General features: G+C 38.5%; 2 protein-coding genes across 2 annotated transcripts in view; both read right to left on the reverse strand.

Moving 5' to 3' along the window:
- LOC111338879 (uncharacterized) overlaps positions 1–15,000 on the reverse strand; it is a 22,017-nt gene that overhangs the window by 2,585 nt on the left and 4,432 nt on the right. Inside the window, exons 2-7 of the mRNA XM_022945427.2 lie at positions 14,865–15,000; positions 3,858–4,091; positions 3,467–3,643; positions 2,110–2,281; positions 1,377–1,591; positions 467–686 (exon numbers count right to left, since the gene is read on the reverse strand). The exon at positions 14,865–15,000 is cut by the window's right edge and continues 111 nt beyond it. Of these exons, the coding sequence (XP_022801162.1) occupies positions 467–686; positions 1,377–1,591; positions 2,110–2,281; positions 3,467–3,643; positions 3,858–4,091; positions 14,865–15,000 (1,154 nt within the window). The remainder of the gene's footprint in view (positions 1–466; positions 687–1,376; positions 1,592–2,109; positions 2,282–3,466; positions 3,644–3,857; positions 4,092–14,864) is intronic.
- Positions 7,566–13,565, reverse strand: LOC111338880 (uncharacterized). Its single transcript, XM_022945428.2, has 3 exons — positions 12,065–13,565; positions 11,621–11,681; positions 7,566–10,636 (listed from the first exon to the last, which is right to left on the reverse strand). The coding sequence occupies exons 2-3, from the start codon at positions 11,652–11,654 to the stop codon at positions 9,204–9,206; spliced, it is 1,467 nt and encodes a 488-aa protein (XP_022801163.2). The 5' UTR covers positions 11,655–11,681; positions 12,065–13,565; the 3' UTR covers positions 7,566–9,203.

Consider the following 15,000-nt stretch of genomic DNA (forward strand, 5'->3'; position numbering starts at 1 on the left):
TTACTCTCTCTTCCTCGTTCGCTCAGTCAGTCAGTGAATCAGTCAGTCAGTCACTCGCATACTCGGTTATGTTTATAACTAATACATATATACATAGATACATGTTAATTGACCACTCCCCATGGGGGCTTTTCAGGGACAATTCCCAGCAACCACCCCAGGGGAAGACATCCATCACACAGTAATCTCGTGCATGGGAAATTAACGTCTCCTACCCCAACCCTGCAGGAGACGGGACCTCCATTTATTCGTCCCTATCCGAGAAGACTAGAGTATCTAACCATCTCTTAATATAGAAAGGTAGCCTATTTTTCTCACTTGTTTTAAGACCTTGAGTGTTGGTCCGGCCGGGGCTCGAAGCCTCGACCTCCCGCACAACAGTCCAGCGCTTTATCCATTGAGCTGACTGGGAGGCGGTATATGACACACATAGACGACTGGAGGTATAAGACCTTTCGCGACTCACCCGTAAGGGCACGCAAGTTTATCCTGCAATCGATGTCTGAACCAGGAAACATGATGTTAATCCGGAGAAAATTTTTTGATTCTAAAACCAGCCACCCTCGACACCTCGCCCTAGTAGGCTCATCTTCAAACCTCAATTCTTCAACAACATTTTTCAGGTCATGAAAAGGAATTGGCATTTCTTCAAGTTTTTTTCCCACATCTTGATTTGCTACCCACACCTAATAAAGAAAAAAATTGATTGCAAAACCTTTGCGTCAAAACGTTGTTATGCAAAAAGGCCAAATTAATAATATAGAAAATAAGCCAAATATGAGTAATTGAGAGAATTTAAACTTTTATAATACATCTAAGATATTGTAGATTTCCACCATATTAAAAAGTAGCCAGTCAGTGACTGCATGTCACTACTGGTATAGCACGATGTTTGCAGCATTGGAAAGAACTCGAGGTTTTTATAGGGATGCTACAACGATAAGTGGCACTGGAAACATCGGGTGAAAATTGGGTCAAGATGTGAATTCTATTGTCACACTCACTCACTTACTCATCTATACAAAATTGTGGCTTCGCCTCACCTAGGAGGCAGTAGCCACAAAAAATGGTGAATGAGAAAATTTTAAATCAATGCAAATAAGCGTTATCAGTTTTGAAAGCGTATGATTCCGAACTGTTGAGAACCTGAGAAGGAAATTAACATGCCGAGTAATACCCATTTCGCTTGCCTGTCGTTATTTTCTTGTGACCTTGCTCTTGTAAATAGATTTATATGCGCGTACTATGGCCATGCATTCATTAAGAAAAGCCACAGTGTATTATGGGTACAGTTAACCACTTGTACGCGAATGTGTATATGCTTTCGAAGTAGAAACTGATTCATTTTATTTAAAAATTGAAAGAGAAGTTCTTGCCTTGCATCGGATCGCTTGGCCATTCGGGGCCAAAATATTCATATCATATCTTGCCATGAAGTCCTCCTCTGTCTGCTCACCAAATGCATCTTTCATCACCTTGTCAGCGAAGTCCACACCCTCTTTAAATGCAAAAAGCCATTCCCTTTTTTTCTGTTCTGTTCCTTGAAACTTCTTGACTGAATCAACAATGCTCCACGTCTCCTCGAGGTCGGCTGTTGACGTATGTAATTTCTAAATCACTTGAAGGCTTACATCATCAGAACTGTGTCTTTTTTCAACTAAACAGACCAGAAGAGCTTCTATTGAATTAACTTATCGACATTATATTTATAAGCTGGAGGTTCCTATCTTGATAAAGGCGGGGCATAAATCTACTACTCGTCGAAACAATCAACAACGAGACAAGCTCAAGTTGTTATTTCAGTTTGGAATAGATAACGAGAAACGTAGCCAATCAGATTGCAGCTGGTAGATTTATTGTAAAGTGCAGTAGATCTCCTTCAGTGGATCTTAGTTTGTCGAAGTCTTCCTCCTTAAGCGTTTTGAAAAAGGAACTGAGATCTACCCAATTGAATATGGTGGGAAGGTAAGGATAACGCATTGTTCAAGGAGAACAAACATTACACTTCAGTGTCACAATGGTAAAGAAAGGAGCGCAAACGTGGTGGCTGGAACCTGTATTTTAGGTCCCAATAATCTACTCAACTATTATGAAATAGTTGAGCCTCACCTTCGTCTGGATCCCGAATGACGATTTTTCCAAAATGACACCACAGGTCAGCTTTGTGATAATTTCCCGACAAAATTTCCCTTTTCAATTTCCTCAGGGATGTTAAAACTCTTTGTTTGATAGAAGCGTCATAATCTGCTACTGCTTGATCATGATAAGAGCTTGAAGCTCCCTGAAAATACAATCCATTAGTTGGGGAGGCATTTTTTTCCGTTTGGTTATCAGTATATTCTGTTAGTTGCTTTGCTCTGGGAATATATCTAAAAACTCGACGCTCATTACCTACTTAACTCTTTCACTCCCAAGATCTCATTAGTTATTCTCCTGTCTGCAGTACAATTCTTGACGTTGGTTAAGAGAATTTCATATTGAATCAACTAATGATTCTATAATTGAAATTCCTCTTTATTCTCATCCCTTGTCAACTGGATATTTTATTGATATTGTAGGGAGAAATTCCGTCTTGGTCACTAATGAGAGTAAAAGGGTTAACCAGTCTTTTGGCTTAGTCATTACCTTTTGGTGCATCTATCATTGAGGGTTGATCGGTCATTTTCCGTAAATTTTCATACAATATACCTGAAGACAGAATGATTTGAAGGGTGCCTGGCCATAGTCAACGACAATCTACTACCCAGACCTCTCTCTGTTAATAAAAAAATGGGCATAAAGGAGAAAGGGAAGGAAAAAAGGAGAGACATAACCGCCTCCTTCCCTCACGCTTCGCAGTGCTCGTAATCAGATGCTCGCTGCTGGAGCTTATCATTGTAGAGTGTTCACTCGTAAACATCTTCTACCATTACGCCACTCCTCGAGGGTCTCAATAGAGGGGGTCACGCTGGCGATTGACGGTTTAAAATAAGCCCTTTGACGGTTGACGGTTAAATTTTAGGTCATTTAATGGTTGACATTTAATTTCTTGGAATGTCCTTTATAAAACGAAATAAATGCACGAATTTGGCTGTAATTTTCAATAAGGATGCGTTTGTAAAGAACTGCTAATTTATAACGCCTTTTATTAATAAATGACTAACGTTTTAATTACGACACCTAAAGTGTTTTCACACCGTAAGGCAGTTCTGTCGCTAACCAGTTTTACTCGTGACTAGAAGTTAAAGGACCTACATAAATTTATTCTTGTCCTATATCAAAAGTTTAATTAATTTTTTTTTATAAACAACAGAACTTGACCCCAAATTAGGCAACCATTTAGTTCTTAATTAAGGATATTTGCGACTCTTGACGACTAACACTGGCTTGCTTATTTGACGGTTTACGATAAAAATGATGCATTTAATATTTTGGTCATTTGACGGTTGACGGTTAACCCCATTGAGACCCTCCTTTTTGCACAAACCTGCACTTCCATATCGTTTTCTTCACAAGGTTTCAAGCGATATTGACGTGAAGATCCTTCTGATAGTATCAAGCGCTCGTTTTCGTCTACAGGGACAAGCTTTAGTTCACAATCTTCTGAAAGATTTTTCTCGTCTATATAGACACAGACTGTGTTAGCCTTCATTCTTCCGGCAGCCTAAAACAGAACGGAAAAAAGTTCATCTGCCATGAATATCCGTGGAGTAAAAAAAGTCTAAGGATTTACGGTCAATGCAGGAGAATTGTTCAAACAAACGAGAAAGACATGCCTTCTGTTTTAAGTAAGACCCCTCTTGCATTTAGCGGCAGGTTATCCAAAATCTTAGCTCTTTGATATGGACTATGTAAAAAAACACCACCATTAAACCCACCGTTCTGCTTCTTATCATATACTCGGTATGCTCTATGTTCCTCTTAGATCCTCTCACATACGGCCGACGATCAGGTCCTATTGAACTCACTTCAGCTCCAGTCATAGTGCTAACATGTCTCAGATGGTCTCCAGCTGGTCCGCTTACTAGGTTCTTGAACTGACTTGGAATCACAGTTGATTGACCACGGTAGCTTTGATTTCTCGCAAGAGTTTCCTTTGGACGCAATTTCGCCTTGAAATTGAAGGTTCACAAGAAAATACAATGTTTTAAGAGAGTAGGATAAGCAGATTCACAGATATACACAGACAAGCAGACAGGCAGAAAAACGGACAGAAGAAAAAACAAAAAAGCAGAAAGACAGACAGGCAGAACCAGCAGCAATTGACAACCACATGTGACCATGACTGCCTATTTGATCGGCTGCCAGGCAACCTGACTGACCGACTCTGGCTGAGAGCGTGGCTGACTTAGTATCTGACTAAGGGACTGATAGGTATGGCAAGCCGGACAGGACAAAAGTATAGTGAAAAGAAGTTTTACATGACGAGTTACAAATAACATAGTACGAGTTTAAAAAGTTCACTGGACGAGTTACAGTTTTACTGGATGCGATACAGTTTTTGTACTTCCAGAAAAAAGATTGCTGTACCAGGAAAACTTTTTTATGCACGAGAAAAAAATAATAGTGCGCGAAGAATTCTGACGGACGACAAAAACTTTACTGCACGAGAATATTGATTGATTATCGATTAGTTTCGAAACATGGTCCGCGGTATTATTTTTAAAACACAAGTCAGCGGTATTATTTTTTAAAACACAAGATGGCGGATTTAAACGTGACAGTGAGTGGGGAAATGTTTTCCAGCGATAATTTTATAGAACTATTGGCTCAACTTAATCTCTTAATGGGGAAAATTTCCTCTCCGTACGATAATGGAGACTTATTCTTACTGGATAGGTGCAGGAAAGAATTAGATGATATTGTGCGAATGATGCTAGCTATCCCTCGTTCTACTTTCGCCGAAGCTTCTCTTCCTCCAATTGGCCTTGTTAGTGATTTGATCGATTGCCTCGTGACATTGTTATCTAAAATCAATGGGGTAATTAGCGCAGTTGATAGATGGAGCGCTGGAAAAACTTTCTCAGTCAACAAAGATACAGGTGGTAGACCTTCCTTTCAAATATCGATAGATATTATAGAGCAGCTTCGTGAGACTGGCATGGGCTGGAGTAGCATAGCAAACTTTTTGGGTGTTTCTTCTTCAGACTCTCTATCGAAGGAGGGTAGAGCTGGGTTTAACAGATGGCTATACAGAGATAACAGATGAAGATCTTTTCAAAGATTGAGCAAGTTCTAAGTTTAACACCATATAGGGGTGAATGTTAAAGGAAGTCTTCAAGGGAAAGGAATAAAGGTTCAAAGGGCAAGAGTTAGAAAGTGCTTAAAACGATTAGATGGCCTTGAAAGGGAGGTTCGAAGGAGGTACTCATTGGTTAGGCGAACGTATAATTTTCCTGGATCAAATTATTTGTGGCATGTAGATTCTAATCACAAATTGATTTCCTGGAGATTTGTCCTACATGGCTGTATTGATGATTTTAGTAGAGCTGTTACATACCTTTCCTGTTGTAACTATAACAAGGCAAGCACCGCATTAGGCCTTTTTGAGAAAGGTGTTAATGAATATGGGCTTCCCCTGTGTGTCCGTGGAGATGATGGAATGGAAAACATTGACGCGGCCAGGTATATAATAAATAATCGAGGATCAGACAGGGGGAGTTTCATTGCTGGACGCAGTGTTCACAATCAGAGAATAGAACGTTTGTGGCCAGAGGTCAACTAAGTTTGTTCTTTATTTTACAAAGATCTTTTTGAGTTTATGGAAAATAATGAAATACTTGATTCTCTAAATGAAGTACATTTATACGCATTACATTATGTATATCTTCCAAGAATTAATGCATCACTAAATGAATTTCACAGCCAGAAGAGTTATCTTGGGATGAGAACAACTGGTCATCACTCACCAGTAGCCTTATGGAATATGTCACTGTTACAAACATCTGATGCTGCGGAAGTTCTTGACATAGAATCCTATGGCATAGACCAAGATGGTCCAATTCCAGATATAATCACTGAGAACAATTTTGTAGTTCCAGAGCTAGAACTAGAGCTAACTGCGAGTAGAGTAGTAGTAGAGTAGAAACTTTATTAAAGTGTCAAAAACCGTCTAGCCAGGGAACAAATCCCCTACTAATTTGGGGACACCAATTAGGGGAGAATATACAAACTAAATACAGTAGTAGATAAAATATCTATAGTTAACTTATTAAGAGATTTATAGTAAAAACACACAGAAGTCAAAATGAACAAAGGCTACAGCCTGCGCAGCCATCATCTAAAAGTTCACTTATATTGAGTTGGCGTATCTTGCTTTTAAACGACGTTAGGGTTGTGACGTCCCTGATACTCTTGGGTAGTTTTGTCCATAGCTTAGGCCCTAAATATCTAATAGAGTGCTTGCCATAGGTGACTGTCTCATACCTAGGTATAGAGAAATCTGCTTGCCGCAGATTGTAATTACTATTTGGTTTTTTAAAGATGTTACTTATATATGCAGGGCACAGTTTATGCCTTACTTTATACATAAGTATGCACAGATCCTGTAAGCGACTATTTAGTAGTGTTGGCAGATCTGCCTTCTCTAATAGTTGTTCATAACTAGAATTATTATCCTTGAAAACCGCTCTAAGTCCTCTTTCTTGTAGTCTTTCAAGCTTTCGAGTGTCACTCGCTTTACAAAAATGCCACACTAGGTGACAGTACGTGAGGAATGGTAATATCGCGCTTTTGAATAATATTAACTTAGATTTCATAGGAATTAAATTACGTAGTCTCATTAAAACACCAATTCTCTGGCTGGCTTTTTTACAAATAGAGATTACATGCTCAGAGAAATTTAGCTTAGAATCCAACACTACTCCTAGAAGTATGATATTATCTTTAGTTTCAATCACAACATCATTCACGCAAATATTGCTGTCATTTTGAGTGGAGCCCAAGTTCAAAACTTGGTACTTTTTGAGGTTTCCCGCCAATAAGTTAGAATTGTACCACGTTGTTGCTAAGTTGGCACTGTCCTTTAACTGGGATGTCACGGCTGCCTGGTCTGCTCCTGCGTGGTAAATTTGATGGTCGTCGGCATACATAGACAAGTTCGCTGTTAGGCAGTAGGATAGGTCATTCTGGAAAACATTCCATAACAACGGGCCAAGCGCGGAGTGAAAATCAACAGTTGAAGGAAAATGTTGAACCATTATCTGATGATGGAAACTCTGGGATAAATCACTTTTTGTCTGTCCTGCAAATTCTGGAAACTTTCCAATGAGATTTCATAATGGTGTTATAGATGAATCTTATCATGTGATACAATTTGCATTGTAGGCAGCCCCAAAGATAGATGTAGGTTCATAGTATTTACATTGTTTTCTGTTATGACAATTTTGCAGTTGCTTTGTCACCATTGAAAATATATAAGGACTAAATGCTTAGTTGTGTCAACATTTCTTGTGGTTCATTTAAAAATTAATGTTTACAGTTCTTTGATCACATTTATAAACAAAAACCGATTATGTTGCAAAAGACCAGCAGACAAGACAAATAATAACTCCAACATGACTTGTAAATAAAAAGAATAAAGCAAATACAATAGCACTTACGTTTTTAATTAGATTAAGATCATCATTAAAATCACTCATAATCATCAGTGTGATGAGCTACATGTGTTCATAATCAATCCATAATCATATGCAACATTAACAAAACAAAAACGCTTACAATGATATGTAACAGATATTAACAATTTCTCACAAAATATGAAAAATCCTATAAAATGTTCAAAAATGTCATTTAATATTAACTATGTATACAATTTTTTAAAATAAGTATAACATTTAGTGTGTCGCAGTCCTTGGCACACAAAAGTTGAACAATCTTCATAACAATTTTCAAATTAACGAGGTTATAAAGAAAAACAGAAACAAGCCTAACATCCAAATCTCTACCGTTCCAAAGAAGGATTTAATAATTTTGTTACCTTATTTAGGTCTAGAGAGCAACCAGATAGCGAAACGCCTTAAATCTTGTGTTTATAAGTTTTATTCCATCTTGAACATCTTTAATCTCAAGGCTATTTTTGTTAACAGTCGGCGGATAACATCCTTCTTCCCCTACGAAGACCGCCTAAATTGTTCCCAAAGGTCAACGGTTGTTTACAAAGCAAGTTGCTGGGACTGCAGTGATTTCTACATCGGCAAAACGAAGCGACGACTGATGGATAGAAAAACTGAACATTTTAAAGCGCTCTCCAAACATAGCACACATCAGCTATTGACAATCATGTTATGACTACTGGTCATAATATTAAATGGGGTAATTTTGAAATCCTCGCGTCGGGGAAAACCGACTAACATTGTAAGAATAAGGAAACCTTGTTTATACAAGAATTGAACCCAGCTTTGAATGCTAACCTCACCAGTGACATGTTGTCACTTTATTAACGCGTCACTACTATTTTTAGTTTTTCCCAGATCGCTCGCTATTTTTGTTTTGAATATAGATAGCTTTTCATCTTTTAACGGTTACTTTTGAGAATGTATGTTGTGACATACGAAACGTCAAGTCTGTTTTTATAAAATGCATTGCTTCACCATGTTTATAACCGCTTTATGTGTTGTTTTTCTTATCAAACTTCGATGGCCGAAGAACAAGAGTCTCTCCCTCTACTAACTATGCTTTAACTTATAATTATTAAACTGACCAGTTCCATACATGACCATTGTTATGGTTTGAAATCCTCGTAAATATACCATAATATTGTACTTAAACCTAAGTTTCAATGTGATTTTACTCACCCCAATCTACAAGAAGCCAGAATTTACTCTTCAAATCTCAGTTATACAATTTTTGCACTATTATTTCAATACATTGTCTAAAACCAATTTTTAAAGATCACGTAACAACAGAAAAAGAATTTGGCCAGTTCAAAGTCATTTCAAAAACTGTACATTTAGTGTTTAAATTGTGGCTATTCTAATGGATCATTTGTTGAATGCTGAGAGAAACAATTGGACTAGGAAAAAAGATCTATCTAAAATAAACTACGAAAGTTAAAATGGCAGTGGCTCCCCTGTCTAAATCCTAACATTAAAATCTTAACAAAAAAATCAAAATCATTAATTTATATCATGAATTCATAAAGCTGTGTCCTTTATCCTTTATCTGTATCAAAATCATGAATCTAGTAATTTTATAACAAATGTAAACAACCATAAAGCAGTATCCTAAACCAATTCAAAAGGCCATGCAGCTCCTTCTTTCATCATTGTAAACTCTTCTGCAAGTTCAGGATATGACTCGTAGGTGCATGGTAACTGCAACATGGGTCCACAGGTATGGACAACTGGACGCCTCGCAAATCCATCATCACGAGAAAACTGGACCTCAATAGATTGACATGTGATTACATCACTTCCTGTACAGAAGTGAAGAAACCTTTGCAGAGATTTCCCCTCAAGTGATTTGACGAATCTCTTGAGGTGTTCAAAACTGTGGTGCTCTTGCTCGCTTGATGGTTCAGCCTTGAACAACTTGATTACCTTCTTTGGAGTTGGTTGCTTGGCATCATACAATTCCATGATCCCTTCTTTAGACTTGAAGCTGGGATCTGACTTTAGATGTGCTACTAATGGTGACCAACAATTAAGAATGTACCTTGGCTTTTGTATAAGCTCTTGATGAGACAGCTCCTGAACAGTTTTGTGGATGGTTTCTTTGGTGGGAACCCTGAAACATTTGAAGGAACTGAGGAATTGTAGAGCATCTTCATCATTTGGATCAAACTCTTCACTCAAGCACATATTCAATACTTCACGGTCTTCATGTGTAATGAAATCTCTGAGAGACTGCATCAAATCCTCTGGTTCAATAGCTTGTTCTCCAAACAGGCATGACATCACAAATGACTTGGACAAGGAGAGTGGAAAATATTTACGATACAGATAGCCATAGACAAGAACTCTTGCTATTAACTCCCACTGGGGCTTTTGTAGGTCATGTCTAACATAAGGAATTTCCTCAGTACTTCCAACAGCATAACCCATAAAAAATTCCTGCCAAAATGCTGTGAATACATCTAACAGAGCTCCCTTTCCTTTGCCTTTTTCCACTTCGCCACGTTCATCATAGACAACAAGATCAAGGTGGCACATCAAAATATCAGGCTGTGAGAATATTTCAATGATATCTTTTCTGATATTTGTGCGGAAAATAACAGCTAACTTAACGAAAGACACCGCATTATCATAGTGAGGAATGTCATTTTCATCAATTTGAAAAGCTGCAGTTTCACTTGACCCTGCAGCAGGCTGACTGATCTCTTGGGTGGTCTGAGGTGTTTGTTGAATAGTGGCTTGGGTGTTCTGAGCTGTTGGTTGACTAGTTGCTGGAGTTGTCTGAGCTGTTTGTTGACTAGCGACTAGGGTGGTCTGAGCTGTTGGTTGACAACTTGCTTGGGTTCTCTGAGCTGTTTGTTGACTAGTTGCTTGGGTTGTCTGAGCTGTTGGTTGACTAGTTGCTTGGGTTGTCTGAGCTGTTTGTTGACTAGTGGCTTGGGTGGTCTGAGCTGTTGGTTGACTACTTGCGTGGGTTATCTGAGCTGTTGGTTGACTAGTGGCTTGAGTGGTCTGACTGGCTTGTTGACTACCTTGACCATAACCTTTCAAAAAAAATATAAATTATTGCTTTGATTATTACATAAACAGTAGTTCATGGGCAAAGGGAGGGAGCAGGCCCCAGAGCAAGCCTGTACCTAGAGAAGGTGCAAAAGGGTGCATACCCAAACCAAAAGGTACACATTTTGGTTTTAAAACTGTGGGTATTTTTTGCTCATATACATTCTCAAAGCACTATAAATAACCCTGACAAAAATCTCTGTTTAAATATAGCAGTTATGTATGTTATATATAATTTTTTTTCACTGTAAGCTCATCAGATTATTTCCACTACTATTTTTCATTATGTAGAAAGGTGTAAACTATATGCATGAATATATGTCAAAGTAACAATATCGTTAAGTAGATCATCCGGGTAGATGTGGTCCTGAGAAAGGCTCTTTGATACGAGTCTTCAAAGCAAATCTCGAAAGAATGTCACATAAAGTATATATATACCTGGATGATCGGCCTACAAATTTTGCCAAATTGTCAGTTTGATAAGTACTATTTTGATTAACTCCATGACTACTTGAAGAGACTTAGATGGGCGAGTTAAGGAAGACATCATCATCTTTCTCATCTAGTTTATGATAAAATACTAGTGTCAATTTAGGAAAGATAAATGATGCTCGTACTAAGGAACATTGCACCATCTAAATCTGTAAATCACCATTTAAATCTGTAAATGAGAAATCAATGACTTTTTGCAGGCTTGACCTGCAAATTGACCAATCAGAGTTGACTCTCTGTATAATTAGGTTTTATGCAGGTGAAACACACAAATGACCAAATCACAAGGAAAATAAATAATAAATATTCAACTTTCATGTCCTCTGTGATTGGCCCATTTGCATCTTTCACCCGCATAAAACCTAACTATACAGAGTCAAGCCCGCAAAAAGTCATTGATTTCTCATCTACAGATTTACATGGTGATTCACAGATTTAGATGGTGCAATGTTCTTAGAGACATTTACCTGACTCACCTTTATCATTTGAGAGATCGATCTTAGCTTTCATCTTTTCTATGTTGTCCTCTTCTTGGTCCTATCAAGAAGATACAGTATGGATAATAAATAATATAATTATTGAGCCAAATAAAAGACAAATGTCCATCGTCTGACTGTCTTTCATGATTTTTATCATTATTTTCTGAGTTTTTATTATTTGAAATATGGCTTTACATTGTATGTAACCCAGAAAACCATGTTTCTCAATGTTTATCAAGAGATAGGGTTGAATTTAAAGCGTAAAACCAGCATATGCAGATCCAGTTGATTCAAGTATGATTGCAATAGCAAAGGCCAATTATTTAAGTTATTCAAGGTATTTAAGGCATGTAAGGTAGACACCTTTTGCCCATGGGTCAATCCCAGATGAACAATATATGACAAATAATTTTACTTATTTTGAATGTATAAATACCATACCTGTGCAATTTCGGGAATAAGGACTTCACTTGGTCTGACAAAAATGGGCCTCTTGTTGGATTTAAATAATCTATGGATAATTGTGCCATCAAGACCTTGATTATCGCGACCTGGGACAGGTTTTACCAGAGAATGGTGAACTGAGTGCAGGATCTCAATATTTACCAAAGGAGGAATTAATCTCCGAAAGCCTCATGGATAGTAGTCTCGACTTCTATTTCTGACATCCCCTTGTGAAAACGGATAGCTGTTATCACGTGGCCGCGTTCCGTTAAGAACAGTTTAGTACTTTGTCTTGGGACGATAGAATCATCGGGGCCACTAAGAAGAGCCACATCACAGAGAAACAGTGTGTTTGCTGGACGACTCTGGCGCCTAGATGTCAAATTTTGACCAATTCTTCGACTGTTTTGAAGGCGCCGGAATCGTGGAAACTGAACGGCGTTTTTGCTAGTCTGAACTGTTGAACTTCTTGATTGTGTACTCGTTGTGTTTACGTTCCTTGTGCCGCCTCTATTGAAGATCCTTGATACTTCTTTATTAATGGCATGATTGCGAGGAATAAGTCTTTCAGAAAGATCTTGGACAGTCTTTAATAACGACTGTACATCAGCAACATTCTGATCCGCCATGTTATCAATGATTGTTAATGTGCATGACAAAATATCAATACAGCTGACCATGTTTCGAAACTAATCGATAATCAATCGATATTCTCGTGCAGTAAAGTTTTTCTCGTCCATCAGAATTTTTCTGGCATTATAATTTTTTTCTCGTGCAGAAAAAATTTTTTCTGGTACAGCAATCTTTCTTCTGGAAGTACAAAAACTGTATCGCATCCAGTAAAACTGTAACTCGTCCAGTGAAATTTTAAACTCGTACTATGATATTTGTAACTCGTCATGTAAACTTCTTTTCACTATACTTTTGTCCTGTCCGGCTTGCCATATGATAGAATTAGTTACTGGGTGACTTATTGAGTGACTGACTGACAGACGGACTGGCTGACTGAGTGACTGACAAGCTATCTGAATGACTGACTGAATGCTTGAGTGGCTGACTGAATGACTGACGTACTGACTAGCCTGCTTGCAGACGGACTTTCCTTCGTTCCTTCGTTAAGTCCGTCTGCGAAGTAACGAACAAAACCGTGTTCTGAGACCCCCCGCAACTAGCAGGGAAATATATACAGGGTTCGCACACTTTTTAGGGCCAAAGATTCAAGGACTTTTCAAGGACTTTCCAGGACCCTACTTAGAAATTTCAAGGACTTTTGTTAATGACAATTTTACCTCAAAACCAAGAAAAATGTTTCTGTTAACATCTATGTTTTGGGTTTACCGATGGTGCAAAACAAAAGTAGATATTATTCGATGTTGTTCAATAAAAATCAAGGACTTTCAAGGACGCAAAACGAAATTCAAGTGCTTTCAAGGCCTTGAAATCGGCCTCCTGAAATTCAAGGGTTTTCAAGGGTTTTCAAGACGCGCACGAACCCTGTTTATAGTCGATCGTAATTGGATATTGCCTTTACTGGTTCAAACGAGTCTTTTGATTGGCTCGCCTCTTCGATCCAGTCTTTTGCTGCTTTGGCTCGAGGTTTTGGTTTTTCGCACGTGAGTTTGACAGATTGACCGGGGTCTTAGTTGTGTAAGTGTAACTGAACGCAGCAGATGGAAATCAGTGAATGTCAATGTAACCTTCGCTTCAAATATATTGAAAAGGAATGTGAAAGATATCGTGTGGATGGCAGAGGAAAATTCAATGTTCGCACAGAAATACAAACGCTACCGTTTGAAGTAGCAAATAGAACTCAATATGTTTGTCGTATTTGCGTAAATACTAAAACATGACGTAGTATCCTCAATAAGGCGAAACAGATTGAAGACGGCTTTCGCAGCAGCCGGGTTTCGGCAAAAAATTCTGCACAGAACAAACGACCACACGAGAGTGACGATCTTTCAATCACACCGAAGAGAACGCGCACCGATGTACACGAGCACATAATTCAGTGCCATTCATGGCTTGCCGAATTATTTCTGGGTCATCTGCATTTGTGAGTTCTACAGCGGGAATTCCAAGATTGTTAATCCGTTCCAACTGATCTTCCATCAAAGCAGTTAGAGGAGAAATTACAACAAGCACACTAGATCCTGGCGGTTTTTTAAACAGCACGTCCGAGACGATTGGAAGGCATTGATAAATAACAGACTTGCCGTATCCAGTGTGAAGATTAATGAACGCGTCTCCCTTTCCGAAGAAAGCTCTCACACCATCAACCTCCGTGGTCTGACAATAGATCATTGACTTGAAAGTAACTTTTCACCGCTTCGAAAGCACAATTCCAACACTCTTCTGAAAACTTCGACGACGCTATATCTCTAACATTCGTAAACTTCAGCGAGAAACTGGAGGGAGGAGGCGAGCCAATCAAAAGGCTCGTTCGAACCAGTAGAGGTAACAGCCAATTATGATCGACTATATATTTCCCCGCTAGTTGCCGGGGGTCTCAGAACACGGTTTTGTTTGTTATTTCGCAGAAGGACTTAACGAAGGAAAGTTCCGTCTGCACGCAGGCTACGTACTGACAGGCTGACAAAATGACTGATTGGCTTATCGACTGACTGACTGATTGGCTGTCTGTATGACTGACTAACTGACTGAATGAATGACTGACTGAAAACCAGATTGTCTGCCTTCAATGAATACAGATAAACAAAAAATAGAAGATTTGAAGACTTAGGACTACAGATATAGTTTTCATTTCCTTTGAGAGCCACTTTCTTTAGTAGCCACTTACCAATTTCTCATGAATAAGCTTTCTTGCACGGGCGCGTTGACAAAAATTACCACGAAGAGTAAATCCAGTGTGACCATTATTTGACTGGCTACTGATCTTCGCCCCTGACGTTTCTTCTATTTCCTTTATTGTTTGA

This window comes from Stylophora pistillata, chromosome 5 (genome assembly GCF_964205215.1).
Source record: "Stylophora pistillata chromosome 5, jaStyPist1.2, whole genome shotgun sequence".
NCBI lineage: Eukaryota > Metazoa > Cnidaria > Anthozoa > Scleractinia > Pocilloporidae > Stylophora > Stylophora pistillata.

What these genes read in the sequence shown, in the direction of transcription:
- LOC111338880 (XM_022945428.2), bottom strand. Translation starts at nt 11,654, where the DNA reads ATGAAAGCTAAGATCGATCTCTCAAATGATAAAG. An exon ending in CGATCTCTCAAATGATAAAG is followed by an intron (nt 10,637 to 11,620) that starts GTGAGTCAGGTA and finishes TTTTTTTGAAAG; the next exon opens with GTTATGGTCAAGGTAGTCAA.